At 53.4% G+C, this 27,793-nt stretch overlaps 1 protein-coding gene across 8 annotated transcripts; it reads right to left on the bottom strand.

Annotated features, from left to right (window-relative positions):
* Nucleotides 1-5: 5 nt before the first annotated feature.
* Nucleotides 6-27,793, bottom strand: HIF3A (hypoxia inducible factor 3 subunit alpha). 8 transcript variants are annotated; one of them, XM_032323544.1, is made up of 15 exons: nt 27,690-27,793; nt 22,501-22,691; nt 21,354-21,499; nt 19,652-19,736; nt 19,267-19,379; nt 18,917-19,125; nt 17,309-17,415; nt 16,968-17,115; nt 13,596-13,714; nt 12,392-12,582; nt 11,359-11,463; nt 7,080-7,351; nt 6,031-6,148; nt 4,897-4,978; nt 6-2,609 (listed from the first exon to the last, which is right to left on the bottom strand). In XM_032323544.1, exons 1-15 carry the CDS (start codon nt 27,713-27,715, stop codon nt 2,512-2,514), a joined length of 2,010 nt encoding a protein of 669 aa, XP_032179435.1. In that variant the 5' UTR covers nt 27,716-27,793; the 3' UTR covers nt 6-2,511. The 8 variants fall into 8 exon arrangements, with proteins under 8 accessions (XP_032179435.1, XP_032179436.1, XP_032179441.1 ...); XM_032323545.1 differs by having other exon boundaries at nt 18,917-19,077; XM_032323546.1 differs by having other exon boundaries at nt 2,514-2,609; nt 4,897-4,997.

The raw sequence follows: 27,793 nt of genomic DNA, 5'->3' as shown, positions 1-27,793 counted from the left end.
AGAGCTCTGGTGCCTACCAAGGCGAGGTCTTTATCGTGGTATAGAGATTAATGGGTTTCAGAGCCTGAGCGGCTGGTCCAGTCCCTTTCCCTTCCCAACCCAGCCCAGCCCAGCTCCCTCCATTAAGAGCCCAGGTCACCCCCGAGGGAAGGAGCGACCTGACCCTTCTTCCCCATAGCACCAGTCTGGATAGGCCATCCCATGACAAAAGAGAGTGAGAAGTGCCTTCCAAAAAGGGGATGGATTGGGCTGGCGGGGGAGGGGGGCGCTTTTCGTGTGGGAGACCCAAGAGTAGCACCATCGTAGAAACAGGGTTGGAGGGTAAGCGACACACAGGTGGTGGCAGGAGTTCTGAGGAGTCCTGGCCTCTCTCCCCACCTGTGATATGCAGATAGGGCTGTGCGTGTGTCTGTGCGGCTGGGGAAGTCTCCTGGATTTTAAGGGAGACCCAGGTCCCCCAGGTACCTGGGGTAAAGTAAAGGTAAGTGCATCCCTGGAGAGCTGAGGGCGGGGAGGAGGGGGATTCCAAGATAGTGAAACTGTAGGGATAGCGAGGCTTGAGCATGAGGTCCACTAGCGAGGGACCTGGAATGGGAAGACTACAGATAGAGGAGGAACTGCGGCAAGCTGGGTAGTGTAGGAAGCCCAGAATAAAGTTAGGATGGGGTCTGGAATCAGAAAGTCAAGGGTCATAAGATTCTGAACCAGAGGAATCCAGAGGGTGACATCCAGATTCTAGAATCAGAAGCACCTGGAGGCTGAGTTCTTGGACCAAAAGAATTTGGATCTGAAATCAGAGACAGTTGGAGGCTGTGAGGCCTAGAATCAGAGGAATTTATAGAATAAGAATAGAATTTGAAAAACTGTGAGGATGAGTTCTAGAACTAGAGAGATTTTGGGAGTCACAAGACCTAAAATCAGGAGCTGGGCATTACCCCTACAGGGTCGAGAACCAGAAAAATTTGTAAAGGCAAGCTCTATATAATCAGAAGTCTGAATGCTGAGTTCTAAATCTAGAGTAATTTGGAGTCATAAGATCTGGAGAGCAAACTGGAGATTGTGAGGTCTAGAACCAAGGGAATTGATAGGGTAAGTTCTGGAATAGGAAGACTTCTGAAGCCAAGTTCAAGAATCAGAGAGAAATGATATCAGCAGATCGGGAATCAGAGGGTCCTGGGAACTGCAAGTTCTAAAGGCTGTGTGGTCTCGAACCAGTGGATGGTGGCGGTCACGAGGTCTAGAGCAGAAGAGACCTAGAGCACAGAGTCTGGCCTGAAAGTACTATAATGGTTAGAAGATTTACATACCACTCACTTTACTTCTTTTTGATGGGAAAAACAAGTCTTGAGGGTAAAAGTTGAAAAGGAAGGAGCTGGGCATTGTGACACGTACCACCAAAACGATTCAGAAATTAGGAAGTCTGGAATTGGAGCCAGGCGTATTCCAGATCAGGAAGACTAGACCCAATACGAAGCCTGGGTTTTGGGGTCCAGAGTCAGAGGCAGTTGCTGGTTGTAAGAGCTGGAATCAGCAGGAGTCAGAGCATGTGACATCTGGTACAAGGGAGACTTATTTACAGAGAAAGGTCTAGAACCAGAGGAAGTCAGAGTGAATGCTAGAACTGGAGGGCTCCGGTGGGTGTCAGCTCTGAAGCTGTGAGACCTAGAACCAGACAACTTGGGAGACCATGGAGGTACAAAAAGAGACAGCCCTGGAGGTGTGAGGTCTGGAATCAGGTTTGGAGGATGTGTTGGGAGAGGGGCAGGCTAGAAGAGCAGGTCAGAAGTTGTGTGGTCTAGAACCACAGAGAGCAGGAGGTTGCCTGGTCTGGGAGCAGAGGAAGCTGGAGGCTACCCCCGGAAATAAAACCAGTGTCCAGGCAAGGCTGGGGCAGCAAAAGTCCCCATTGGAGGAGCAGGCAGAGAGGGTTGGCCACTTGGAAGGCTAAGAGACTGATAAGAAGTTGCTGGGGGTGAGGTCTGCCCCAGAGCTCCCCCCACCACCGCAGGGAGGAGGGGAGATCAGAGTTCCGCATTCTTACGGACCCCAGGCCATTCATAGTGATTCAAAACCTATCATGAAATCAACAACAACAAAAAAATAATAAAAGATGGATGGAAAAGAAATGTGACTATGGTTATCAATACTCCCCAGAGGCCAGAAACACAGATCTGAACCCCAATGTCCCCCACTCCGAGTCACCCAAAAATCAAGCCAGGAGAGTCGGAGAAAGGGATGAGGTCACCAGTATTGAGAACTCCAAGGGAAGTCCTGAGAGAAGGAGGAGGAGGGCTCCAGGGGCCCCCTCCCAGAGGTCACTGAGCTGAGACCACCCCAAAGTCCCCAGACATGGGGGGCAGAGGGGCTAGGGCTGAGGTAGGCCCAAGGTGGGCAGGGGCCGCTGAGAGGAGAAAGGGAACCCCTCTCCTGGTGCCCCCATCCTGTGCATTGGCTGCCGGCATGGAGTGTGGTTGAGGTCCTTTCTGGGGAGTAGAAGGGAGAGGGGCTGGCTCAGTTGGCCTGGGCCAAGCCTGCTGCTGCCTGGAAGTGGCTCCTGGGCTCGGCTGTGTCCTCATCTGGGTAGAGAGAGAGCAGCGAGGGGCCTAGGCCTGTGGGGGGAAGACGGAAGATCAACCAGTGGGGAATTACTACCCAAACCCATCTTCCCCTCCTGACCATTAAAAGTGTGGGTGATAAGACAGGCATGCCTGGATTCAGATCATAGTAAAATCTTGGGCAAGTCTATTCTCTGAACCTCAAGGTGCTCAGGATGTTTAAGGCAGTAGTTAAGAAGGCTGGAGCCAGATGCAGCCTGACTTTGAATCCAGGCTCTGCTCTTTACTTGCTGTGTGACCTGAGACAGGTAACTTCACCTCTCTGTGCCTGGGCTACCTCATATGTAAAAGGAGCCAAAAATACTTCCTTTCCAGGGCTGCTGTGGGAAGGAAATGAATGAATCCATGTAGAGTGCTTTGAACAATAGTATTGGTGAGCACTCAGCAAGTGAGCTCTTGCTATTTATCCAGGAAACAGGGAGACCTAGACCTAGACCTGGGAGATACCCCACTCGTGAGAATTTACCCAGTCAGAAAATACTGAGCACCTGCTGTGTGCCAGGCACAGGGGCCACAGCAGTTAACAGGACAGACAAAACTCCCTGCCCTGGGTTCCAGGGAGGGACATCAGTTCTGTCATGTACACAGTAGGTTTTGCACAAAACCTGGCACAGAGTGAGTGCTAAATAAATATTAGCTCTTCCTTTACAAATATGTACTGAGCCCCTGCTCTGTGCCCAGCCACTGCCCTGCCTCCCAGAGACAGGAGAGTAGGGCCATGACAAGACAAGCCTGGCCCCTGCCCTCACATGGCTCACACCCACAGGGAGAGGACAGCCAAAAATCAAATAATGACATCAACACCCACATAAATATGTTCTAGGATGAGTGTTACGGGCCATGAACTTAGGAAGTTAGGGAGGGCTTCATGGAAGGGGTAATATTTGATCTGAGATCTAAAGGATGCTTTAATTAATTAAGCAAAGAATAGAAGGAAAAGCATTCAGGCAGAAGGATTAGCATATGCAAAGGTCCTGAGGCTGTCTCCTCTAGTGAGATTACATCAAAGTCAGCACAATGCCCTATAGAGTCCCCCCACAATTAGCCCCTCACCCTTCTCTCTGCTGCAGCTATACTGGCCTTGTTGTCCCCCAACTAAGATATACTCCCACCTCAGGACCTTTGCATTTACTATTACCTCTGCCTGGAATGCTCCTCCCTCAGAAACTGTCACTGCTCACTCCCTCACTTCCTTCAGGTCTTTGCTCAAATGTCATCTTCTCAATGAGACTACTCTTAATTGTACTACTTAAAATTGAAATCCCCCCACCCCAAGTTCCCTTTCCCTTTGTATGCATTATTATTTTCCCAGAAGCACTCATCTTCCTCTCTCGCACCCCTTCTTGTATTTGTGTCTTTATTCTGGACTGTGTCCCCACTACAATGTCAGCCCTGTGACAGCAGGGATTTCTGTTTTTGTTCACGGTTGTGTCTCCAGCTCCTAGGACAGTGCTTGGCATTGACTGTGTGTTCAGTAAATCTTTGTCACATGTATGAGGGACAGAATGAACCAGAAGACCGTAAACATGGCTGGAACAGAGGATGTGGAGCTGAGTGTGGTCTGAGAGGAGGCAGTGATCAGACCCCCAGAGGCTAGAGTATAAAGTGAGGAGCTTGTTTGCTCTTTCTTGGAAAGGCACTAGGGAGCCATGGATGAGTTGGGAGCAGAGGGAGGCCAGAGTCAGAATCGTGCTTTGGTAAGATCCTCTAGCTGAGTGTGTGTAGGTTTGGAGTGGAGCTCTGGCTACTGACGATTGTACTGGAAGGGGAGGACGGGAAGCTAAATGAGCCCAGCAGTGTTCTCACTCTGTGGAGGGGCTGCCGCACCAGCGTCACGTGAGATCAGACATTTCTTGAACATTTACTGCCAATCCGGTCTTGAGCTAAGCTCTCCTGTGCTGCCCCTCCACAGATCCTGAAAACATCTCCTTAAGGTAAGAACTACTATAATGGGTCCTAACTATTTCCCAAAGCCACACAGCTGGGGATGACCAAGGCAGGGCAGGCCCGAAGCAAAATCAGACACAGACTTTGCGAGGCCCCGCGTGGGTCTCGGCTCAGCTTCCACCCCAAGGGACACCTCTGGCAAGCCCCTGCCTCCCTGGGGGCCTCTCTTTCCCCCCTCAGTGCCACTGAGAACAGGGAAGGGCTGTCTGTCTTTACCAAGGTCAGATCCAGCCATGGCATCCCCCTCCCACCTTCTGGATTGCCCCACCCCTCCCCTCTCAACCATCTGGGGCACCTCCTTGGGGAGAGAGGGACCCAGGGCAGTGCTACTCACGCAGGGGCTCACGCAATCCCAGGAGGTGGGTGCTGGCGTCCTGCTGGCTCCCTGGGGCTGGCCCTCCGGTCAGAAGGAAGCTCTGCAGGAGAGACACAAAGCTGCCTCTATCACGGTCAGGATCGTCAGTGTCCCTCTGCTGGTGGTCCTGCTTTCAAATGCTCCTCGTGCCCTGATGTGAGCGTGCTGCTTCCTGCCCGGACTCTAACCCGGGCAGCCGCTCGTCCTCTCGTGTGCAAATGTGAATGCAAAGCATTATGATCACGGCGACAATATCTTAAGAACAGTCGTGAGGATTCAGCAAAATGTAATCACGCAAGAAATACTGTGCATCGTCTGCCGCAAGGTAGGCCCTCGGCAACTATCAGCTGTGGGTACTGCCACACACTGCTCGTGTTCAAACCCCTCCTTCGTGTGAGAAGCCAGAGAGCCATGGAAGGTGCTAGGGGAGGCTAGTGGCAGGGGCGCAGCCTAGGCCAGGTTTTGGAAAGGGCGTCCTGGTTGCCGTCATGCAGAAAGGACAGCAGGGGTGAGATGGAAGCAGGGAGTTGGGGGAAGGAGGCAGGGGAGGGGGGTCGTGCCTTTGCTTCGTCGTTTTTATACTATTTATTGACAGCCACTAAGGACCAGCCTGTTTTCACTTGCCTCTCGTGAGTCCTGTGAGATGTCACCATCCCACTTCCCAGATGAGGAAACTGAGGTTCATGGCAGTCCCATCACCTGCCCAAGGTCTCGCAGTTACGAGGTGGAAGACCTGGGACTTGACCCCAAGTCAGTCTGACTGTTGTCTGGACTCTTAATGCTACACTAATAATCCAAGGCCAAGAACCGTTCTGGGTTTGGGAGGGAGGCCCACGGGAGAAGTTCCTATACATACTAACCTTTGTCGTTTCTCGCCTTTACCCTGCGTCATTTTTCTGCTTAGAACTCACCACCAACTTACATAAATTTGCAGAGCCCTATCCTACCATGACCTGAGCTAGCAATCAGGGTCCTAGCCTCACCTGGATGACTGACCTTCCATTTGACCTTCAGTCAGCCCCCTCCCCTCTCTGGTCTTCCCACGTGTAAAACACTAGGTTTAAGCCCACTAGGTTCTGAGGACCAGAGAACCCCACGAATCCCCCAAAATACCAGGCTGAGGGGAGGCAGCAGGAAGTTTTCGGCTTCTGGGCTGGGGGACCATTTGGGGGGTCTCACTCCTAGCAGCTCCACGCCCTCGGCTTCGTCCTCTGCGCTCCGAGCCAGGGTCCTGGAGGGAAACAGGTCAGAATCTCAGCACACGACAAACCTGAGCAGGTGTGGGCCCCGCTGTAAGCGGGTGACGGGTACTCGTTCACTCTCCCAAGTGCCTGTTCTTTCCTTTACTCACACATTCACCCATCCTTCTGCCCATCGTCCATTCATCCACCCATCAATCCGGCCACCCAGCCATCCGCCAATCGTCCATCCACCCATCTACCCATCCATCCATCCGGCCATCCACCCACCCACTTACCATCCATCCGTCCACCTACCATATTCATTCATTTCCTCCCTCCCTCATTCAATAAGTCTTTATTAGACACCCACTGTATATCCACCATCGAGCTGAGAGCTTTGGGAAATAATGAGATGTATCCATAAAACCTCACGCGGACAGTCAAGGGACCATTCTGGACACTAAATGGGCGCCCACCTGCCAGGTGGAGAGCAGAAGCTTGAGCATTAGTAATTTAACGTCTCTGGAAAGAGGGCGTAGACCCTCTGAAATTATATGCACAATTGTGCATGCGTATGTATGTGTAAATGTTCTTGGGAAAGAGTCCATAGCTTTCAACAGATTCTCAAAGGCGTTAGGAAACTTGGTTCTAGACAGTTTTTTTTGACACTGTTGCAATGTCCTCTTAACTGTGACAAAAATTGTGACGAGGCCAGATATAAATATGTTCTAAAGGAGAGGGCCCCGGTGGACTGGTGGGATCTGGAGGAGAAGAGTGGAGGCCACTCCAGCCGGGCACAGCCAAGACAAAGACAGAGGGTGGAACAAACTGGCACGGGTGGTGGACACCGAGGGCCTGGCCGGAGCAGAGGTCAGAGGAGGAATGAAGCGGGATGGGGCTGAAACAGGAGGCAGGAGCAAGAAGTGGGGGGGGGGGGTGCGCAGCTCACTCCCTTTATATCCTCCCTCTACTGCGGCTCACCTCTTCCGAGCCCCAGCCGTGGGGGAGGGCGCCAAGGGGTCCCCTCTGGAAGGGCTGGAGCAGCTCAGCCGAGGGTCACTCCCCCAGCGGGGCAGCAGGGAGGGCTCAGGGGCTGGGGGCGACAGGCCATGGAAGCTCCGAGCACGGGGCCGGAGGACAGCGCCTGGAGGTCTGTGGAAGGCCCTGGGCCGCTGCTCGCTGGAGCTGAGCTGGAAGTCATCATCCATGGAGATGTAGGGGGCCAGCATCTCCAGATCCAGACCATCGACGTCCTGCGGGAGGCAGGAGGAGGTTAAAAGCAAGGGCCTCGGCCTCAGGTGGGCCTGAGCTGGACTCCCAGCTCCGCCGTCTCTGAGCCGGGTGCCCGAGGTCAAGAGTCTGAGCTTCACTTTGCTCATCTGTAAAATGGGTGGAAGGACTCTGTGGCAGCCAGTCACCAAGATGGCTCCCAAGGAGCCTCGCCTCTTGCTGTTTGTGCCCTCGTGTAGTCCCTACTGCAGGGACAAGGGTTGATCTGGGCACAATAGGATTTCGAGGGGATGATAATGTGGGACTCCCAACATCAGGTAATAAAGAGACCATGGCTTCTGTTTTTGCTGCAAACTCTCTGGGGTCATGTGCTGTGGGGGAAGCCCTGCAGAGAGGCTCCCATGGCAAGAAACTGAGACGTCCTGCCAGTGGACAAGTTGGCCATCTTGGAAGTGCATCCTCTGGTCCCTTTCGAGCCTTCCAGTGACGGGACCCTGGGTGATGACATCTTGACTGTGACTTCAGAGCAAAGGCCAGGCCGCTAAGTGGCCCCCAGGCCCCTGATCCCCAGAAATTACATGAGGTTGTACATGCTCTAGGGGAATGGGTTACCCACAAACAAATGACAGGTGAGATCTTCGTCCTGAGAGTGGGGTGCTGCCCTAACGAAAGCCTGAAATGCGGGGCGGCTTTGGCACTGGGCAGTGGGCGGGGGCCGCAAGGGCTCTGAAGAGGCTGTTGGAGCCTAGACTGCCTTGAGCAAACAATTAGTGGACACGTGAGGCATAAGGAGCCGGCCAGGGAGGGCATAAAGGGATGTGAGGAACGTATGACCGGAAGCCTGAGGAAAGGGGGTTTTTGTGTGGTGGCTACAGTTTAGTGTCACCTATGGTTTTGTGGAACTCGGAACAGGTAACTGGTGAGCCGGGCCATCCAGCTAGGAGCGTCCCAGCCCCAGTGCTGAATGGCTGCCTGATTTCTTCTTGCCCTTGGAGTAAAGACAAGAGGAGAAAGGAGCTAAAGGAGAAAGGCTACACACGAAGGAGCTGAAGGGGACTTGAAGGTCTGGAAGATTCTCAACTTCCCCGTGAAGTGAAGAATTAACTTTACCCAAAATGAGGTGTGGCCTTTGCCCTGGCTCCTTGGGATTTCCTGAGTGACAGGAGCGTCTCTGCTCCTCATGGTGAGCCCCTGGGGCCATGCCGGACACTGTGTGCCAACGAGATGACTCAGGCTGGAGGCCGGCCATGCCCAATGGCCAACCATGCGACGAGAGTGTCAGGGCCCCATGAGATCAGCCTCACCTCCGGGGGAAGTGTGTGGTGTGCTGGGGAGGTAGAGGTGAAGATCAAGGTTAACTACATGGGCAATAATTCAGTCGTGCCTACATAATGCCCCTTCGGTGAAAACTCTAGACTGTCTGGGGCACCTGGCTGGCTCAGTAGGGTTGTGTCTGCCTCTTGGTTTTGGCTCAGGTGATGATCTCAGGGATTGAGCCCCATGTTAGGCTCCAAGTTCAGCGGAAGTCTGCTTGGGTAATCTCTCCCTCTGCCCCTCCCCAGCTCACGCTTTTTCTCTCTCTCTCGAATAAATAATAAATCTTAAAAAAAATAAATAAATAAAAAACCTAGACACCACAGCTTGGATGAGCTTGCTGGTGTGGCAATATGCCGTGTTGCCAGGAGCATGACATGTCCCCGAGGTCATGAAAGCTTTGCATTTGGGACCCTCCCAGTCCCAGATTCCACACTATGCATCTCTTCATTTGGCTATCATATTCTTTTGAAGTAATAACTATCATTTTAAGTCCAGTGCTGTCCTAAGTTCTAGAGCTACTGCCAGCAAATTACGGAGACCGAGGAACTCATGGGAATCTGAATTTATAGGTGGCTGGTCTCTAGTGAGGGCGGCCCTGGGCACCACAGCCAACGAGTTTGCAGCTAATGTTAGAAGTCTTGGACACACTTGGCAGACAGGAGGACTGTGGCCTTCACCTTGGGTTTGGCTGAGCCTGGGAACTCCCCAGATGGCAAGGCATGCTAAAATTGAGCAGGGAAGAGCGCTCTTGGGAGGGCCTGGTCTAAAGATGAAGCCCAGGGTATGACTAAAAAATTCTTTGTTAAGACTTTAGAAAGATCAAAGGCATTGCCCAGAATATCCCTCAGTCAGACAACAGCACTCTGGAGTTTAAGGATGTGCCTCACAGATTTTCTCAGTCAGACAACAGGGCGTCTGTTAAATTTCTCGGCACTGTCACTCAACATCTCAGCAAAAGCCCAAAGTAGGGGCACCTGGGTGGTCCAGTGGTTAAAGCCTCTGCCTTCGGCTCAGGTCATGATCCCAGGGTCCTGGGATCGAGCCCCACATCGGGCTCTCTGCTTGGCGGGGAGCCTGCTTCCCTTCCCCTCTCTCTGCCTGCCTCTCTGCCTACTTGTGATCTCTCTCTCTCTGTCAAATAAATAAATAAAATCTTAAAAAAAAAAAAAAGCCCAAAGTAAAGAAAGGCTTATCTTGAAGAGATCGTGGGCTTTACTTTTGTCTAAAGGAGTGAACTCCAAAGAGATTCTTGCAAGACCCACACATTTTTTTTTTTTAAAGATTTTTATATAAAGAGAAACATTGTCAGCTTGGACTGGAGGAGACAGAGATGGAACTAAATGAAAAGAGACCTTTGGGCCACCAAAGTTCCCTAGTGAGAAAGCAGGTCAGGAAAACCCTCTCAGCTGCAAACACATGTTACCCCTTATGAAACAGCAAGGACTCCTCCAAGCGAGGAGCCCAGCATCTAGACAGCAGAGCCAAGAACCATGGAGAAAGGCCCTAGGAAGTAGTAGGGATGAGTTCTGATCAAGGAACTTCTCACAGGTGCCCAACTGGATTTCAGAACTCCTGGGGACTAGTGACTCCTGTATGCGCTCCAGTCCTCTTCCTCTTTTTGAACAGGGAATACATGGCCTTGCTCTGTGCCTAGTCCACCACCGTATGTGGGGCATGCGGCAGGCGCATCACTTGTCTCTTTAGTTCACGGGCCAACAGAGGGAGAGCTTCACCGTGCCCAGACCCGATGCAGGTGACAAGCTTCCAGATGTTGGGCTGATACTGTCATGGGAAGAGACTTTGGGGGCACTTGGGAGGGGGTGAGTGTATTTTCCATGAGGGTAGGGCATAAATTATTGGGGGTCCCCAATGATCTTTGCCTTCTGGTGTAAGCGGATGCCTTCTGCATTGTATCAGGGTTGTCTGTATGACCGATATAATCGTGAAGTGATGGTGTGTTGCTTCTGAGATTCATTTATAAAAGACTGCATTTTCTGTCTTGGGCTCACTCTCATTATCTCTTAGGTTCCCTGGCTTTGGGGGAAGTCAGAGAGCCTACGTGGTAAGCAACTGAGACCTCCAGCCAGAGCCAGTGAGGGACTGATGCCTGTCAATAACGATGTGTGTGAGTTTGGATGTGGCTCCTCTAGCCCCACACGACTGTACCCCTGACAGAAAGCTTGACTTCAGCCTCACAAAAGACTCATCAAAAACCATCCAGCTGAGCTGCTCCCAGATTCCTGAATCTCAGAAATGGTGTGACACGATCAATGTTAGTTGTTTCAAGGTACTCAGTTTGGTGATTTGTTTTGGAGCAACAGAAAACCACTACATCATATCACTGCCATTCATCTAGCCACTCAATCATCCAAACATTATCCATCCACCCATCATCTACCCAATGAACCAGTGGCCTATCTAACTACCCATCCAAACATCCATTATCCATCCTTCTAACCATCACCCATCCATCTATCCCCCATAATCCACCTAATGAATATAGTGGTCCATCCATTCATCCATCCATCCATCCATCCGTCTAACCATCACCCATCCATCTATCCAACATCATTCACCTAAAGAATACAATGGCCTTTCTATCATCCATCCATCCAGTGGTCCCCTCAACTACGCTACCACCCTCTCTAAAGCTCAGTTATGTCAGCCCCCAGAGCACAGAGGTAAAGATTTTTCCTTCCAGGCCAGCCCTTACCTGAGCTACATCTAGATCCGACTCCACAGACTCAAGGTCCTTCCCTGAAGCCACGAGTTTGTGCGTGTTCTCCATGTTCAAGTGAGGTCCATCTGGGAGATCAGCCTGTGGGAGAGGCAGACGCTTAAGGAAATCTGAGTCTAGGAAGTGTTAACAGCAAGACAGTCTGGACATTTGAGATCAGGGGCAGCAGTGAGGGTTAAATGTCACACAGCTGGGACACCAAGGGGGTCAAATGGCAAAAGCAAATGAATTCTGGACCTGGATGTTTGGAAGGTGGAAGTGGCCAGAGATGGATTGACAGGAAAAACTCAGATTCAAAAACCAAAGCCCAAGGCCAAGATACTCAGGCCCTCTTGGGAGTCTGGAGTCTGGGTCAAATGATGCAGAGTCCGCTAGCCCAGGTGTAAAGGTCATAGGCCACAGTCTTATTTCTCTGATGGAGAGGAGATCTTGGGGGAAGGGCGGCTGGGGAAGAATGAGGAGAGTCAACAGCAGATGACATGGCCCTTGAGTCAATGGTCACACTATCCAAACTCAAGTAAACAAAAAGTAGCTTCTGTGGTATATATAGCACCCTATAGGGTATCAGGGGTCTACCAAGCACTTCCCGTGAATGATCTCAATGAACCCTCCCAGCAATCAATGAGATGACGACTTGCTATGATCCTAGTTTTATAGATGAAGACACTCAGGGCCCACGTGTCCAGGGAAACACAGCTGGGAAGTGGCAGATTCAGGATTTGAATCCTGGTCTCTGTCATTTAAGACATCAGACATTCTTGACTCTTTGAGTGCCTGGATGATTGGTCACAAGCAAGGAGGGAGGGTCACCTGTGCCAGTCTCAAATAGCCCATGTTTTGGTCCAGATCACAGTTGAAGAATCTGGGATCTAGATCTTAAAGGAACCCCATCTCACCCCAACCTTCCCACTGCACAGAGGGAGAAACTAAGGCCCAGAGAAGAACAAGATTCAAGCCAAAGGCCAAAGCAGCCTGAGTGCGGAGGGTTGACTTGGGAGGGACTGCTTACCGGAAGAGGACTTTGGGGCCGCTGTGTGGCTGGGGGTGCACTGGGGGTGGTGGCTCCTGAAGTCCCATCCAGGATGGGTGCCAGGAGGCGACGGAGTTCGGGGCTGCAGAAGCGCCGGGGGTCAGCGGCCAGGGTGGCCTCGCTCAGTGCGGGGGGGTGCAGGAAGGCCAGGATCCGGGCACCAGAGGCATCTACGGGACACACAGATAGGGAGGACACAGGGCTGAGCGGCAGCAGCAGAGCCCTCCCCACCAACCCAGGGAGCCTCGCTGGCATTTTCCATAACCGATCAGGGTGGAGGCTGCTCATAGCACTGAGGAACTGAGTTCTGGGGAACCGTTGCTCTATCCCTTCAGTTGCTAGATTGTGGGGAGACCCTAGAGGGTCCTACAAGGGCCAATGTGGGGTGGGAGGCACACAGTAGGCTTGGGATAGTAGCAATTGCCCAAAGATGGGGAAATGTTTTAATATTTAAAATCAACGCGGCTAGACCAAGGCACACGCCTGACCCGATTCTTCTCCAATGGCACAGAACAGCAATCAACCACTCCACTCTGGGCGCGGGGCAGGAGCACTTGCATATTGGGGGGGACTTGCATATTGGGAGAAAAGACAGGCCCCAGGCCCCCGAGGAGGTTCTAAGGTCCCCGGAGGTGAGTTCTGAGGCAGAAAGTAAAGGCTATCAGTGACCCCACACCACACCCAGGAGCATGGGCTGCCAGCAACAGCTTGGAGAAGGAGACGGCCTTGAGGAACCATTAGGAAGAAAAGCTCGCCCAGGATTGGGGGGAGGGTCAGGTGGGGGCAAAGGAAGAGGGAGAAAGGAGCCCCAGGAGGATGATTATCGGATGCCAGCGAGCAGTGAAGTGGGAGCAGGGAACCAGCTGAAGGGGGGGAGCAGTGGGGAGCCACAGCAGGATTCGGAGCAGAGGAGCGTCAACTGAAGAGATCATCCCAGGGACACAGGAGAAGTAGAAGGACCAAAGAAAGAAAAACATTCTGCGCAGAGGGAGCTGCCAGTGCACAGGCCCTGAGGCACGAGAGTCTAGCATGTTCCAAGAGCACTAAGGGAGCTGGTGTGCTCAGAGGCTGAGTGAGAAGGGGAGGGAGGCAGGAGTCAGGTCACGCAGGGCCTGGTGAGCCCCATTCTTAAGGCATTTGGGCTTTTCCCTCAACCCCTCCCAGCCCCAGCCCTGCCCCATACCAAGGCTGTCCCGGAAATTAGGGGCATCCTTCTGGGAGGGGGTGCCCCGCTGAATGGGTCTGCGAGAGTGTCTCTCCGTCTGCTCCAGGGACAGCACCACTCCGGTCTCTTCCACCCGGCTGGGGTATAGGGCAAAAAGGGGAGCAGTAGTCAGGGAGGGTCCTTGGGCCCTGGCCCAGGCAGTCCCCTTAGATGATGTCCTGCCACAGGAGGTGATCTCGGTCAGGGCAGGAAGGCATTGTGCAAAAAATAATTTGCCATATTTATGCATTTCTTTTATGGATTTAATTTTGGTTGAATGCTTTTTATCATAATAGCATTTAAAATAAAGTTATGTGTGTCTTCCCAAGCTCTCTCTGTGGAAGGAAACAGAAGAAAAAAAAAAAGTTGGCATTTAGCACAGCTTGGGAAGAGAGGGGAAACGTGTGGGGGGAAGACAAGGGACAGAGAAGGAGAGAGTCAAAAGGCATAAGAACAAAATATTCTCTTTATATTTACTTATAAACATATTCTTATAATGATTGATGAAACATATATATTTAACATTCTTACATTACCAAATATGAAGAATTCAGAGGGATATATTTTAATGAATAAGATTTTATTTATGAAGTCTCTATTCATAGACATTTTTCATATTCAAGGGAATGGATTTATAAATATATCCTTCTTATGTCCCCGGCACCTCCCTTCCCCCCTAGTCTCTAGCTGCTGAGACAACCCAAATGTTCTCAGTCCAATTGGCTTTTGGAGAATCAGTCAGGGGGGCTGAAAACCAGGCCCTCATTTGTGTCTCATTTACATAACAATACCCAGGATGGCACATGGGTGGTCCCCCCACCAGCTCTTTGAGAAGCTATGCCCCTTCCCCACCCTCACCAAACCCCTACTGGGCTGGACACACCCCAATTTAGGCTGGACCAAAGCCACACCAATCCCTTTGAAAAACACAAGCCTGTCCATGTCCCACGTGTATACGCACAGTTCACACCCGCACACACAGGAACACAGAAACAGGTATATACCCAGACGTGCAGGCACAATCTATACTCTCGCACTCACATGTGCATATTCTGCATTCGTTCATCCCATAAACATGTCCTAGACAACTAGTACTGTCTGATGGCAAAGAGCAACAGCTCTATAGCCAGTGGTCTGGGGTCAACCGGCCTTGCCACTTTGAAGTCGTGTGACCTCAAATCTGTGGCTGAACCTCTGTGCCTCATTTTCCTCCTCTGTAAAGAGGCAATATAATAATACCTCCTCCTGGGTCCCTGAGTGGCTTGGTCAGTTCAGCGCCTACCTTCAGCTCAGGTCATGATCTCTGGGTCCTGGGATCAAGTCCCGCATCGGGCTGCCTGCTCATCGGAAAGTCTACTTCTCCCCCCCACCCCAACTCCTCCCCACTGCTCATGTTCTCTCTCTCAGATAAATAGAATCAAAAAATAATAATACCTCCTCCCCAGGTTGTTAGGAGGCTTAAGTGGGCTAATACACATAAAAGGCATACAACTGAGCAGGCACCTGGGGAGCGCTACCTAAGTATCTGAGATTCTCATTTCCTGAACAACTATTTGGTGTCAGGCGCTGTTCTAGGTGCTGAAGATTCAGTAGTGCGCCATGTAAAACAGTTTTATTCTTATAAAGCAATTGCTCACTGCAATGGAGGAAGGCTTGGGTCTGGGAGGGGAGGGTTTTTATACCACAAAGTATAAGCACCTGAGCACACAGACAGCCACACAACTGCCCACCACACAACACCTACACAGAAAAAGGACAATTAATACCATAAGCTCCTTATTTCACTGGAATTAAGTAAGCCATTCCCTCCTCTACCATCTCTGCCAAAAAAAGTGAACTCTCTGGGCCTGTTCTTTGCTTAGAGTACAGAAGACTGAAACCACAGGGCCTGGCCATAGAAAGGCAAATCTTCACAATGAGCAAAAGGAGTTTCCAGAAGAGGGAGGCAAGTCCCCTCTTTCACAGTGACAATGGCAAGACCTCTTGCCACCTGGACAAGTTATTCAAAGGCTCTGATTTGGAAAGGTGTTAAAGTGAGAACATTCCACAGATAATTAGTCTTGTTTTCTCACAGGGCTTGAACTCCGGATTGTGAGATCCAGACCTGACCTGAGACCAAGAGCCAGACGCTTAAGCGACTGGAGCCATCCAGGTGCCCCCCCCCCCCACTTCTGTTTCCTAAGAGAATCTGTTCTTGATCAGAAAGACATAGGGAAACCCCTAAGACTTTAGAAATTGAGAGCATGTCCTGGAACAGAATTTTCAAAGAAGACCTGTAATTCTCTCTGTCTTCTGTGCTAATTTGCTGCCCCTCGTCACAATGTTGTCATGGTGAAAAACTTCGAATATGCTGAACTCAGTGGAGGAGAGTCTGTGATTTTACCCCAGCACATCTATTAGAATGGTAAAATTAAAACCAAAGAAGATAAAAACAGAGGACACAGAATGCTGGCAGGTGTGCGGGAACCCTTACTCACTATTGCTGGTGCAAAGGCAAAATGGCGCAGTCTTTTGGGAAAATGACCTGGGCGTTTCTTATGAAGTTGAATACACACGGACCATGCCTAGGTGTTTACCCAAGGGAAATGAAAACATGATCTCACAAAAGCTTCCATGAGAATGTTTACAGTAGCTTTTTTTGTCATCACCCGAAATAGGAACCAGCCTAAGTGTCCTCCAAAGGAAAATGGACAAACAGACTCTGGTCTGTTCATATTCATACCAGAGGACACCACTCAGCATTAAAAAGGAGCAACCCACACACACAGAAGAGACACACTTTAAATATGTTATGCTAAGTAAAAGAAGCCAGACTCAAAAGGCTCCATCCTGTGGGATTCTATGAACAGAATATTCTGGAAAGGGCAAAATGCTAAAGGTCAGAGGGCAGCTCGGTGGTTGCCGGGGACTGGGGTGGAGTGGGGTGCACTGGGATTCACTACAACAGAATGTTTTTGGGTGATTCTCTGTAGCTTGACTGTGGAAGTGACTCCTCAATCCCACGCCTTTGTCAAAACTCATAGTACCGTAGACCAAAAAGTGAATTTATTATATGTAGATTACACTTCAATTTTTTAAAAAGCAAAAGAGCCCCCACGATTCTGTTAGATTTCTTACTTTAATTTGAGTATGGAGCCCTTCTCAATTTCAGTGAACAGCACGCACACGGGCGTGGGTGCGCACACCCACGCCCGTGTGTGTACGTGCAGACACACCTGTGTGCATTCGGTCACGCGTGGTCTGCAGACACAGACATGTGAGCACTTGTTCTCAGAGTCATGTGCACACACACACATGCCTCTCACACCCATGCAGACCAGACCCACGCCCTGCACACCCCCTCCCACTTACCTGATTAGGAAGTGGACGCAGACGATACTCTCAGACTGGGGACCCCGGCCCCCTGAAACCACTGTGGCCTGGGTCTGGGTCCACAGATAGCCACCACTCCGGGCCAGGAAGCGATACTGCCCCGTTACTGCCTGGCCCTTGCTCAGCACTGGGGAAGGGGATGCGGGACGGGTCAGGGCCACAGAAGGGGCAGATGGGAAGAAAAGGCACTGGGGACAGGGGCTTGGGTATGAGGGGACCGGGGAAGAGCAGGTTCCTTGGGACATGGGGTGTAGGGAGCTGGTGTCGGGGCATGGGGGGCTAGGAGGGCCTGTTTCAGAGTGCCAGGAGGTCCCACGTACAGGTGTGGATGCTCTGGCCAACGGCGTCCGAGTCCAGAGCGTGAATGTACTCGTAGGCCGAGCAGCCGATCAGGTCACTGGGGCTGTAGCCGGCAACGTCTGCGATCCTGGGGTGGGGGCAGTGGGGCTTGGTCAGTTCGACTGGCTGAGGTGGAGAGTGGGGCTGGGGGCCATGGGGATGGATTCAGCAGAACAGAGACAGTGGTAACAGAGGGAAAGGGAGAGTAAGAAACAGAAAAGGGATTATGATAGGCTGAATAAGGGCTCCCAGAGAGGTCTGCCTCCTAATCCCAGGGACCTGTGATGACTGTGACCTCACAGGGCAAAGGGGACCCCGTGGGGCTGATTAAGGGTGGGGTCTTGAGATGTGAAACTTCACATGGACGAGCCTGGTGGGCCCTGTGTGGCCATCGGTGCCCTTATAGAGGGATACAGAGAACAGGACAGGTCCTGTTCTGTTCTCACGGAGGCAGAGGGCGGGGCCGTGTGTTTTGAAGATGGAGAAAGGGGCTCCAAACCAAGGACTGTAGAAAGATTCCAGAAGCGTTTAAGGCAAGGTGACTCCAGAGGAATGCGGCCCCTGACTTTAACTCCACCGGACTCATGTCAGGCTTCTGGCCTCCAGAGCTCTGAGATGGTGAATGTGTGTTGTGTTGAGCCCCTTGGCTTGTGGGGATTGTTACGGCCGCAGCAGGAAATGGATGGGGGTGACGAGGATGGGATGAGTAGAGCAAAGCAGGAGAGAAAAGGATCAGGTAAGAGAAGGGAAGGAAGAAAATCCGAAAAAGAGAAATAGGAAGAAATGAATAAAATAAAATGTAATAATGATGATAATAATTAAAAATACACACTTCTGGGGTGCCTGGCCGGCTCAGTCGGTGGAGCATGTGACTCTTGATCTCCGGGTTATGGGTTCGAGCCCCACTTAATAAAAAAAAATTTTTGTTGTTGTTTTTATTTTTGTTTTAACACACCTCTATGGCGTTCTGCACCAGGTAATGCACTGGGTAGTCAGAACAGCTGCTCTAAGGAGGTTCTGGTACCACTCCCTAGGACAGACCAGGAGAGCACAGTACAGAGAGGTGCCCACGTTTGGCCAAGGGCACACAGCTAGGCTTTAAAACCGAGCCAATGGAGCCCAGACTTGCCATTCCCAAGCACAACTTCAGGGCGAGAGAAGGAGGGAAGATGCAGGAACATGAAGGGCCGAAGAGAGAGGGGAAGAAGGAGGAAGAGAGAGAGAGGGAGAAAGGGAAGGATGGGGGGGCGATGAGTAAGGACGGTGTGCCGAGCGCTGCCTTCCATGTTGGGCACTGCACTAACTGCTTTAGGTGCACTGACTCGTTTAAGGAAAGCAACAGAAGGACAGGGAGGGAGTAACGAAGACTCAAAGCGGACAGGAAGAGAACCCAAGGTAAAAAGACCCACAGAGAATGCCAAAGATGGACAGCCACACAAGACAGAGATAGATGACATCAGAGAGAGATGGAGATGGACCAGAGGGAGAACTGGGGGGCAAGAGAAAAACCAGGAAGGGACCCAGGGGCAGAAAGGAAGAGGAGGAGCCGAGCCAATGGAGGGGTGGGGTGCAGCGGGGCTGCTGCCCACCTCTCATCACAGTAGGTGAACTTCATGTCCAGGCTGTGGCGGCTGAGGAAGGCCCCCCGGCCCAGTGGGGGCTCCAGGCTGCCCGGGTGGGGGATGGCTTCACAGATGAGCACCAGGCATTGCAGGGGGGGCTCCAAGTTGGGGCTTCCTGCTGGGGACGTCTGTGCAGGAGGCTTGTAAGCTCTCATGTGTCCAGAGCAGTGCAGCACCTGGTTGGGGTGAGCGGGGGCAAGGTGGGGAAGCACATGGACCTGGGGCTCCCGTGGGTCTGGGAGGTAGGTCTCTGGGGACCCTACCGGGAGCTGAGAAGGAGAAACCCCAGACCCTCCTCCAGGCCAGGCCCTGCTCACCTTCCAGGTGGCCGCCTTGAGGTTGAGGGTGCGCCCGCGGCCGGTGAGGGTGCTCTTCATACGCAAGGAGAAGCAGCGCTCGGTGGGGGCCTCCGGCTTCTTTTTGGACAGGCCTGGGGAGGGCCCCGGGGAGGGGGGTGAGTAGGGCACCAGGTGGCTCTGGACAGTGCCCAGTTCCCTCCAGCGCCCCCTGCTAGCCTCATTCCCAGAGCAAAGACCTGGAACCTGGGGTGGGGGCAATGCTCTTTCAGAGCCTCCAGGGCAGTACCATAGCCCCTCCTTCCAGCTTCCTTAGTCCGGTCCTCCAGAGGAGGAGGGGGCACGCTGAGGGAAAGGGGGATCCGCAGCTTTTATAACCGGGGTCAGAGGCCTCCAAGGAACTCACTCTGCCGGGGGGTCAGGGCATCCTGTAGCTCCTCTTGGTCACAGGGATGGATGAAATCAAAGATACTGTGTCCAATGAGCTCCAGCTGCCAGGGAGGGAAGCAGGGGCAGTCTGGGGGTTAGAGCACTTTCACCGAGTCCTCCTTCCTCAGCCTCGCCATCCTTGCCCTGATTTATAAGCCTGGATTACTTCACTAGTTTGTTTGTTTGTTCGTTTATTCATTCATTCATTCATTCATTCATTCACTTACACACTCACTAAGCAACCCTCTCTTTAGCACCTGCTATAGCCAGGCCCTCTTCCAGATGGGTGGGCAAAGCTATGACCACACAGGAAAAATCCCTGCCTCTCAGAGCTTACTGGGTGGCACAGCAGGTGGTCAATAAAGAAACCAATTAAACAAAACATAGATATAAAATAATATGGTACATAATAGGAAGAAAACTGGAATAAGGCCATGAAATGACAGCATGCTATCTTAGACACCATAGTCAGAGCCCATGTCTTGAGGGGACACTGAAACAAATTGCTGAACCAAGCCAGTGAGGTGGTCCTGTGGTTCTCTGGAGTGTTCTGGAAGAGGGAACAGCAAGTGCAAAGGTCCTGAGGTGAGACCCCATTCAAATCCCACCTGGTCTCCAAGCCAAAGATTTGACAAGTTATTTCAGTTCAGGAAATGGGCATGGTGCTGGCGGGAGGATGTGCTGAAAGCACTTCCTCCAGCTAGGTTCAAATCCTGGTCTGCCACTTCCTAGCTTTGGAGCCTTGGGACATTCCCCTCTCTGAACCCGAGAAGAGCTCAAGCTAACAGAGAAACTGGTACCAGGAGCAGGATAACAAGGTGGGAGAAAGGAACAGATGACAACTGTGGAGCCTATTTATGTGAAATAGAAAAAAACCAGTAACTGTCCTGTGGGGCATGCCGTATGGGTTAGCTGAAATCAGTTCTCACCTGTGTGTCCTGCCTTCTCGTCCCCAGGCCCCTGCTCATACTCCTCTCATCCAGGGTCCTGCACCCCTCCCTGTGGATGGACCCTCAGCCTCCAGCCTCATCCCTCCAACTCTAACTCTGTGTGCACCAAGTGGCGGGAGGAAGAGCTTTCCCAATGGTAAATCCAATTCTGCCTCTCTCACAGCCTCTCCCCCGCCGAAAATCCATCTAAGGTTCCCTAGTGCCCTGGCAATAAACCTAATTTGGCCCTAAATTACCCAGCTCTGTTGACCTCTCTAGACCTTTTTCTCTCACCTTTCTCACTGTACTCTGCACTGAACCAGGATAAACATCTTTAACCCATCCCCCACACACACACACACTCTAATGCTGTTTTATCTCACCTCTGGGTCTTTGCATATTCTGTTCCCTCAGACATGCGCATTCCCATTCCTCACTGTTCCCATCCACTCCCCAAACCTTCCGACTGGCTAAGTCCTTCATTAAGGTTTCAGCTCAGATACCTTCTTTTCTAGAAAGTCCTCAATGCCCCCTGAGGCTGGCTCAGGCAACCCCCTTCCCCTGGCTCACATGGCCCCCTAGGCTGTCCCATTCCTGCGCTGACCCTTCTGCAGCTTCCCATCTGGTGACACATCTGTCTCCCCTCTGTGCTGGGAGCCCTGTAAAGACAGGGCTAGGCCAGTCTCAGTCACCTCCGTATCCCGGCATCACCTGCACGGGGCCAGGCACAAAGCAGGCAGCTCCTCTCACCTGACTGAGGCCCAGGTGTTTGCTGACATTCTCCGACAGGTAAGCCATGTCTCCCTCGGCAGTGAGCACCATGACGAAGCCCTCCAGGGCCTTCAGGTAGCAGGCATCCAGAGCTTCGCCCCCTGCTCCCACCTGGTTCCACTCCCCTGGTGTCCGGGCCAGGGCGGAGGGGGTTCTCTAGTCAGCCAGCCACGGGGCCACCCTGGCTAGCCTCCCTCTGCCTTCCCTCACTCTGAAGAACTTACAGGTGCCCCCAGGTGAGCAAGAATACACGCCCGCCCGCAGTTTGGGAGTCCCAAGGAAGGGGGCAGGGTTTTCCCAGGGGCACAGAATTCTAAGGAGGTGGGGGTCTCCCACAAGAATCGAATTCTAAGGTGGGGGAGTGGTCTCCTAGGAGGACAGGCAGACTTCTAAAAGGATGGGATTCCTAGGGGTCAAAATTTAAGGTTAAAATTCTGACTAGAGGGAGTGAGAATTCTAAAGGGGGTGGGGAAGGCCTCCCAGGGCTTCAGAATTTCAGAATTCTTGGGGCAGGACCTTGTAGATGGGCAGAATTCTAAAGAAGCAGGGACTCCCAGGTGACGAGGATTCTAAAAGGGCAGAGCGTCCCAGAGAAGTAAAATTCTAGGGGGCAGGGAAGGAAGTCTCATGGGCAGAGCCTGCCAGAAGATGGCTCCACATTCCTCGTAAATAAAATGTTTTCAGGGTCCTGGAGATACCAAGGAGTGTGTGTGTGTGTCTGTCTGTCTGTCTCTCTCTCAGAACCCCCTGCAGGGTAGAGTCCTAACTGGATGGGAATTCAAGAGGACGGCTCTGAGGGGAGGGGCGATGGACCTAAGGAGCTAGGGAGGGTACGCTCTCAGGTGGTCATTAAATATTGGGCAGCTAAGCCTCCCAGGGATATTTATCGCAAGAAAGTCTTCCTGGGGGCCAAATCCTAAGGGTTGAAGCACCTAAGGGAGTTAGCGGGCCTCCTATTCCTTAAAATTCCAACTCGAAGGAGGTGGGGCTTCCCAAGGGGCGGGGCATCACCCGTGATCGACTCAGGAGGTGGCGGGGCCTCGTGCGGGAAGGGGGCCCCCTCCGCCGGGAAGACGTTAGGGGTTGGGGCCTTGCCCAGGTGGGCGCTCCCGGGGGCGGGGCTCACCTGCAGCACAGAGGCGGTGCATGCGCAGGTAGCTGATGGTGAGGCGCATGATGGAGGCCTTGTCCAGGTGGGCGCTGACTCCGCGCGCGAAGGGCAGCGTGTGCGCCAGCTGGTACAGCACCTCGGTCTCCTGGCTGCGCCGGCTGCGGGCCGCATCCCGGGACTTTTCCTTGCGCAGCTCGGTGCTCGACCTGCGGGCATCGGCAGCGTTTACTGGCGGCGCCCCCGGAAGGGAAAGAGTTGGATGGGACATGCACGTGGGGCGCTGCCACATGGGGCCCGGGGCTCAAAGAGGGCAGGGCCGCGACCGTGCACGTCTCGCTGTGTGGCCCGGGCGCGTTTCCGGAGCTCTCTGGGCCTGCGAGGGTTATACTCTGGGGCAGCTCCTAGTCGCGGATTTTATCTGTCCCTGCGCCAGCCCATGCTGCCCGCAGCGCCTCACTCTCTGAGGCGTGCCCAGGGCCGCTGTCCCCTCCCTGACTTATCTGCTGTTTGTTCCCTGGGCTGGGGACGCCTGGGAGACCGGGAGGCCTCCTGCTGGGAGGGGGCTGGCAGAGCTGGCCCCAAGCCAGGGAAGGGAGGGATCATGAAGATGTCAGAAGCCTCTGGGCCCCCTGCCCTCCAGCCTCCCTGAACCCTGTCTCCTGCCCTTTCCCCTCCTCAGCTGAGCTGAATCCTCAGAATCTTAGAACACAGATCTCAAAGTCCAACGACCCACCAACAGGGGCCCTACTGATGTGACACAGCAAACCAACCCCAGTGTTCTGTCCTGCCAACAGGTAACCACTCACCCCTACCCTTCAATCCGCTTCAAATACCTGACTTCTATGGGTGGGATGGGGGGGGAAGGTGGAGGTTGAAGGATGAGTATTGTTTCGTCAGAAATATCTGCCACGTATCCAGCTTCTTCCCTGTGCCAAGTGAGTAACTCACATTAAACGCACTAAGAGCTCAGACAACCCCAGCAAGAAGGTAATGACGTTATCCCCACTGAACATATGAGGAAACCAAGGCACAGAGAGGTGCAGTGTTTGCCCCTAAGGAATGAGGCCACGTTTGGACTGTGGTCTTCCTGAACTCTTCAGCCTTCTCTGTCCTATGGCCCTGGGTTTATCTTCAGGTTACTGCTTCTCCCTGTCTTAAATGTCTAAATCCAAACAACACAGTTTTTGAAAGAAAAAAAATTGGAGTATATTATATATAGTACAGTATGCATAATCTTCTTTATATTTATATTGATAAAACCATTAATAACAAGTTACGATCTGCTGAGCGTGTGTCTGGCATTGTTCTAAGTACTTCACCTATGTGCACTCACTCAATCCTGGCACCTTAAATTTCCACTCCACAAAGGGGACACCGGGGCTCTGAAAGGTAAAGTCCTTTGCACAAAAAGTCACAAAGCTAGTAACTAACTGGCAGGGCCAAGATGTGAACTCAGGCAGTGGGGTTCCAAAGCCTTCTCTCTGATTGCTTCCTTGTGACCCACTCCGGGGAAGCAGAACTCTAGGAAGAGAGGCTGTCCCTTCCAAAACCAGAGGCCACTCCTGGGGATGGCATCAACCTGGGGGGGGGGGGGGATCAAGCAGGAGACCTGCAGCCCCACCCACAGGCACAACTGGGAGAGCGATTTGGAGAGGGAGGGGCTGTCCTGTCAGGCTGCAGAGGGAAAATACTCCCTGCATCCAGTAGTGGGAGGCACAGAGTTGGGCAGGCTTAGTGGAGGGGTGGAAGGAGCCAGTGGTCACCCCCATCCCCACCCTGCTAGCTGGTGGGAGGCGGGGGCCTCCAGTCCTGCTCTGCCCAGAGGACATTCCGTCCTGTCCTGTTCTGTTCCAGCCCTGTTTGTCTTCCTGCCCAGAGGGTGGGGGTGGGCGGGCCTCACCGAGCGGAGCCGGGGCCCAGACAGAGGGAGAGGGAGTGGGACCGGGAATGGGGGTGGGGCCAGCCCCCCACCTCCCAGGCAGCTGGGCTCTGTAATCCTCTCCGTGGCAGACTTCTCCCTCCATAGAAGGAGCCAGCTGGTGGCTGCAGCGGGACCCTCCTTCCAGCTCCCCGCCTGATCTCGGGACGTTCTTCTGACAGGAAGTGTGGGCCTCTCGCTGGCTTCAGCTGGCTTCAGAGACGCCTGGGTCTCCAGCCTTTCGTTAAACGGAGTAGGGACGAGCTCGACCGGAGCAGAGGTCCAGTGTCTTGGCTCCACTGTGTATGAGCTGTTTAACTCTGGGACAAACCGCAGGCCCTCCCTGAGCATAACAACATGACCCCACGGGGTTGTTGTAAAGATTACACAAATTCATATATGTCAAGGACTTAGAACAGGGCCTGGCCATCGATGAGTGCCATGAGGGCTACACTTCTGATTACTCCGTCTTTGTCCACATCGGGAATGGAAGGCTCTGGAGTCTCCTGCACGCTGGAGAGATGCGTGGGCTTTGGTGGGAACCCCGTGGTGTGGTATGTGTGCCATCACACACACGACCTTTACACAAGCACCTTGGACGTAGACCAAAGCGTCGTGAGAGTGATCAAGATCGCTTTGCGGTACTGAGCACTCAAGGAGCCAGAGACCCCCTGAAATCCTCCCAATGGCCCAAGGCAGCAGGAAAAATGATCCTTTCGCAGGGTCTGAACCCAAGGCTCTGAGCAATGGCCTCACTGGCCCAAGTTACCCCGCTGGTAATCAGGGCCCCCACCACAGGGCAGCTGTGGCCCACCAATCTCAGAGTCCCACGGAGCAGCTACTTCCACTCAGAATGTTGTCCGACTTGAACACAGTTTGTTGTGACCTGTGGGGTATCCTGCTCCCCAAAGATCAGTTCCCTCACTGCTCCTTATTTTGATGTGCTGCAGGGAAGGGGCGGTATGATTCCCACCCACCCACCCCCCATTTTCCAGGATATGTCACTGAGGCTCAGAGAGGCAGTCAGGGGCCCCAGGCCACACATTCCAAAAGCAGATGGATGAACTGGATCTGAACATGACTTTAGGGCCTGTGTGCTTAAATGCCATGCATCAGAAGGCATGTCCACCCCAGGAGTCCCTGCCCTGTCCCTCCTTTGCCCAGTAGCCTCAGTGCCTTCCCTTGTCCTACCTCTGCTACCTCCGGATTTCCCCAGCTGGCCAGTCTCCCTAGCTGGCCCCATGCCCAACCCTGGTCCAGCCCCCTGGCACACTGCCCAGGTTGGGACGTGCAGCTGGAACACTGCCACCCTTCCCCTGTGTTCCAGCAGAGAACAGGGGGCGGGGCCGGGGCCTGGAGGCCCCAGTGTGAGGCCTGGGAATGGGGGCTGGGGCCGGGTGGCCTCCCCCCAACCCTGGCCAAACCAAGAGACAGAGAAGCCCACCTCTGCAGAAATTGCCACCGGAGAGCAAAGGCAAGGAGAAAGTAGGAAGACACAGAGCCATAGTCAGGGCTGCTCCTGGCCCTCTCTCTTCTGACACTGAGCTGGGTAGTGGGGTGTCTTGAAAAAAGTGTAAAGGATCCAGGGGGCCTTAGGTTGTGTCTGGGCAGGGACCCCTCTGGGCACTACGAGGTCTAAGGCAGGGTTTGGGAAAGGACTTGGGGTAAGGTTAGTCAGGAGGACTCTGCCTCTGCTCATTCCCAAGGACATGGTTACCCAGTGGGGGTGCCTGCACCCTGAGTCCTATCGTCCCTTGGAACCCTCTGATCTGGGGGGCACCCAGACCCTTACACCCATCAGGGACTTCCCAAGAACATCCCTGCCTAGGGTGGGATGACAGGAAGCCTGAGTTGGAAGAAGGGAAGGGGGTGAGGCCGTACGGGGGCCCACTCACCATCACCCAGGCCCCCTTTGGCCCAAGTGCCATCCTAGGGGTGCAGGAGGGGACGGAGCGCGGCCAGGATCCGGGTGCGAGTTAGGAGTGGGTGGTGCGCGGCACTGGGATGACACCACAGGAAAGGGCTGGCCTTGGTGGGGAGGGGGGAGCGCCCCAGCTCAGCCAAGTGGGGCCCCCACCTAGCCAGGAGGGGGTGCTGGGAGGGGCTGGGCTGAGGCTGGCCCAGAAGGGGTGGGATGGAGTTCCCTGGCAGGCCCAGAGCCAGAGACTGGAATAGAACTGAAGGGGGGAACAGCAGTGGGGCGGGGGGCAAAAACATGAGGGTGTGGACAGATCCAATCAGACCTGGGAAGCCAGGGAGGAGGGAAGGGGGTGAGGTTTCCTGGATGCCTCAGATTGGACAAGGGAAACCAAGGGCCTGTAAGATTTTTCTGGGGCCCCAAGAAAACATGGCCAGATAGACCCCTTGGCCTTGGACCCAGAGCACTCAGCAGCTCTGCACCTGCTGGGCGGTGATCACAGAAACCTACCCTCCGGCCAGGAGGACCCAGCTGAACACTTAGGAAGGGCGTGCTCCCATCAGAGCTTGCGCTGAATTGGGTACAGCACCCTCCATGGGGGATTCCCCAAATAAGGCTTGGATGGTGTGCCCCTGTCCACAGTCACAGGCACTGAGTGGGGGTGGAGAGGGAGGTAAGGGACTAGACCTTGGGAAGTCCGTCAGGCTGTTTCTCTGTTATTGAAAGGGGTGATCTACCTTTCAAAAGGATACAGAAAGGTCCCTGGGAAAGGTCCCAGGTAGCTGCTGAAAGGTGACCCTCTCTGCTTATCTCTAGGGAACCCAAGGTTTGAAAGTCTGTCAGGGACCATCCAGTTATAAGGGCTCTCTCTGCTCTTGAACTCAGAACCTGACTTTCCATTCCAAGGGACTCCCTGGATCTGTGAAGGCTTATTCTGGGGGCACCCCATATACCCTAGGATCCCCGGGTTCCGTAACAAGGAACAACCTCAATTCTGGGAATTCGGAGGCCAGTAGGTTCAATACGTGGAAGGAGAATGCCTTCCTCAGAAGCCCGGGAACTACTCGAACACAAGCACCCCCAATTCCGTAGGGGCCCTAACCTGGAGGGAAAGCGAACCCCGAGCAGCAGGAAATTGGGGATCACCACCCCGAAGTCACTCCAGGCTAAAGGGGCGGGGCTGGGCAGCTGGGGACTTGGGGAACCCCCCTCGCCTGCAGTCCGGTAGGATGGTGGGTGCGGCGGCCATGTACCTCCAACCGCGCGGCCCGGGGCCTCCTCAGCTTCCCCCGTGCATCCCCCCCGGCTCGGGGGTCCCTGCAAGGAGAGCCCCCCGCTTCCCATCATTCCTGCCCCGAACCCCAGTACCTGGCGCGCTGTAGCCCCAGAGCCATGGCTCGCCGTCGTGCTCCCGAGCCCTTCGAGGCCCCTAGCCCCCTCCCCTGGCCCAGCGAGCCCCCTCCCCAGCTCCG

Source organism: Mustela erminea, chromosome 19, assembly GCF_009829155.1.
Source record: "Mustela erminea isolate mMusErm1 chromosome 19, mMusErm1.Pri, whole genome shotgun sequence".
NCBI lineage: Eukaryota > Metazoa > Chordata > Mammalia > Carnivora > Mustelidae > Mustela > Mustela erminea.
Note: the sequence above shows the minus strand (reverse complement) of the source record. Positions and strands in the feature narration are given on the sequence as shown.

What these genes read in the sequence shown, in the direction of transcription:
- HIF3A (XM_032323544.1), bottom strand. Translation starts at nt 27,715, where the DNA reads ATGGCTCTGGGGCTACAGCGCGCCAG. An exon ending in GGCCCCAAAGTCCTCTTCCG is followed by an intron (nt 11,464 to 12,391) that starts GTAAGCAGTCCC and finishes CCTCTCCCACAG; the next exon opens with GCTGATCTCCCAGATGGACC. An exon ending in GGGATTGCGTGAGCCCCTGC is followed by an intron (nt 2,610 to 4,896) that starts GTGAGTAGCACT and finishes TTCCCCCCACAG; the next exon opens with GCCTAGGCCCCTCGCTGCTC.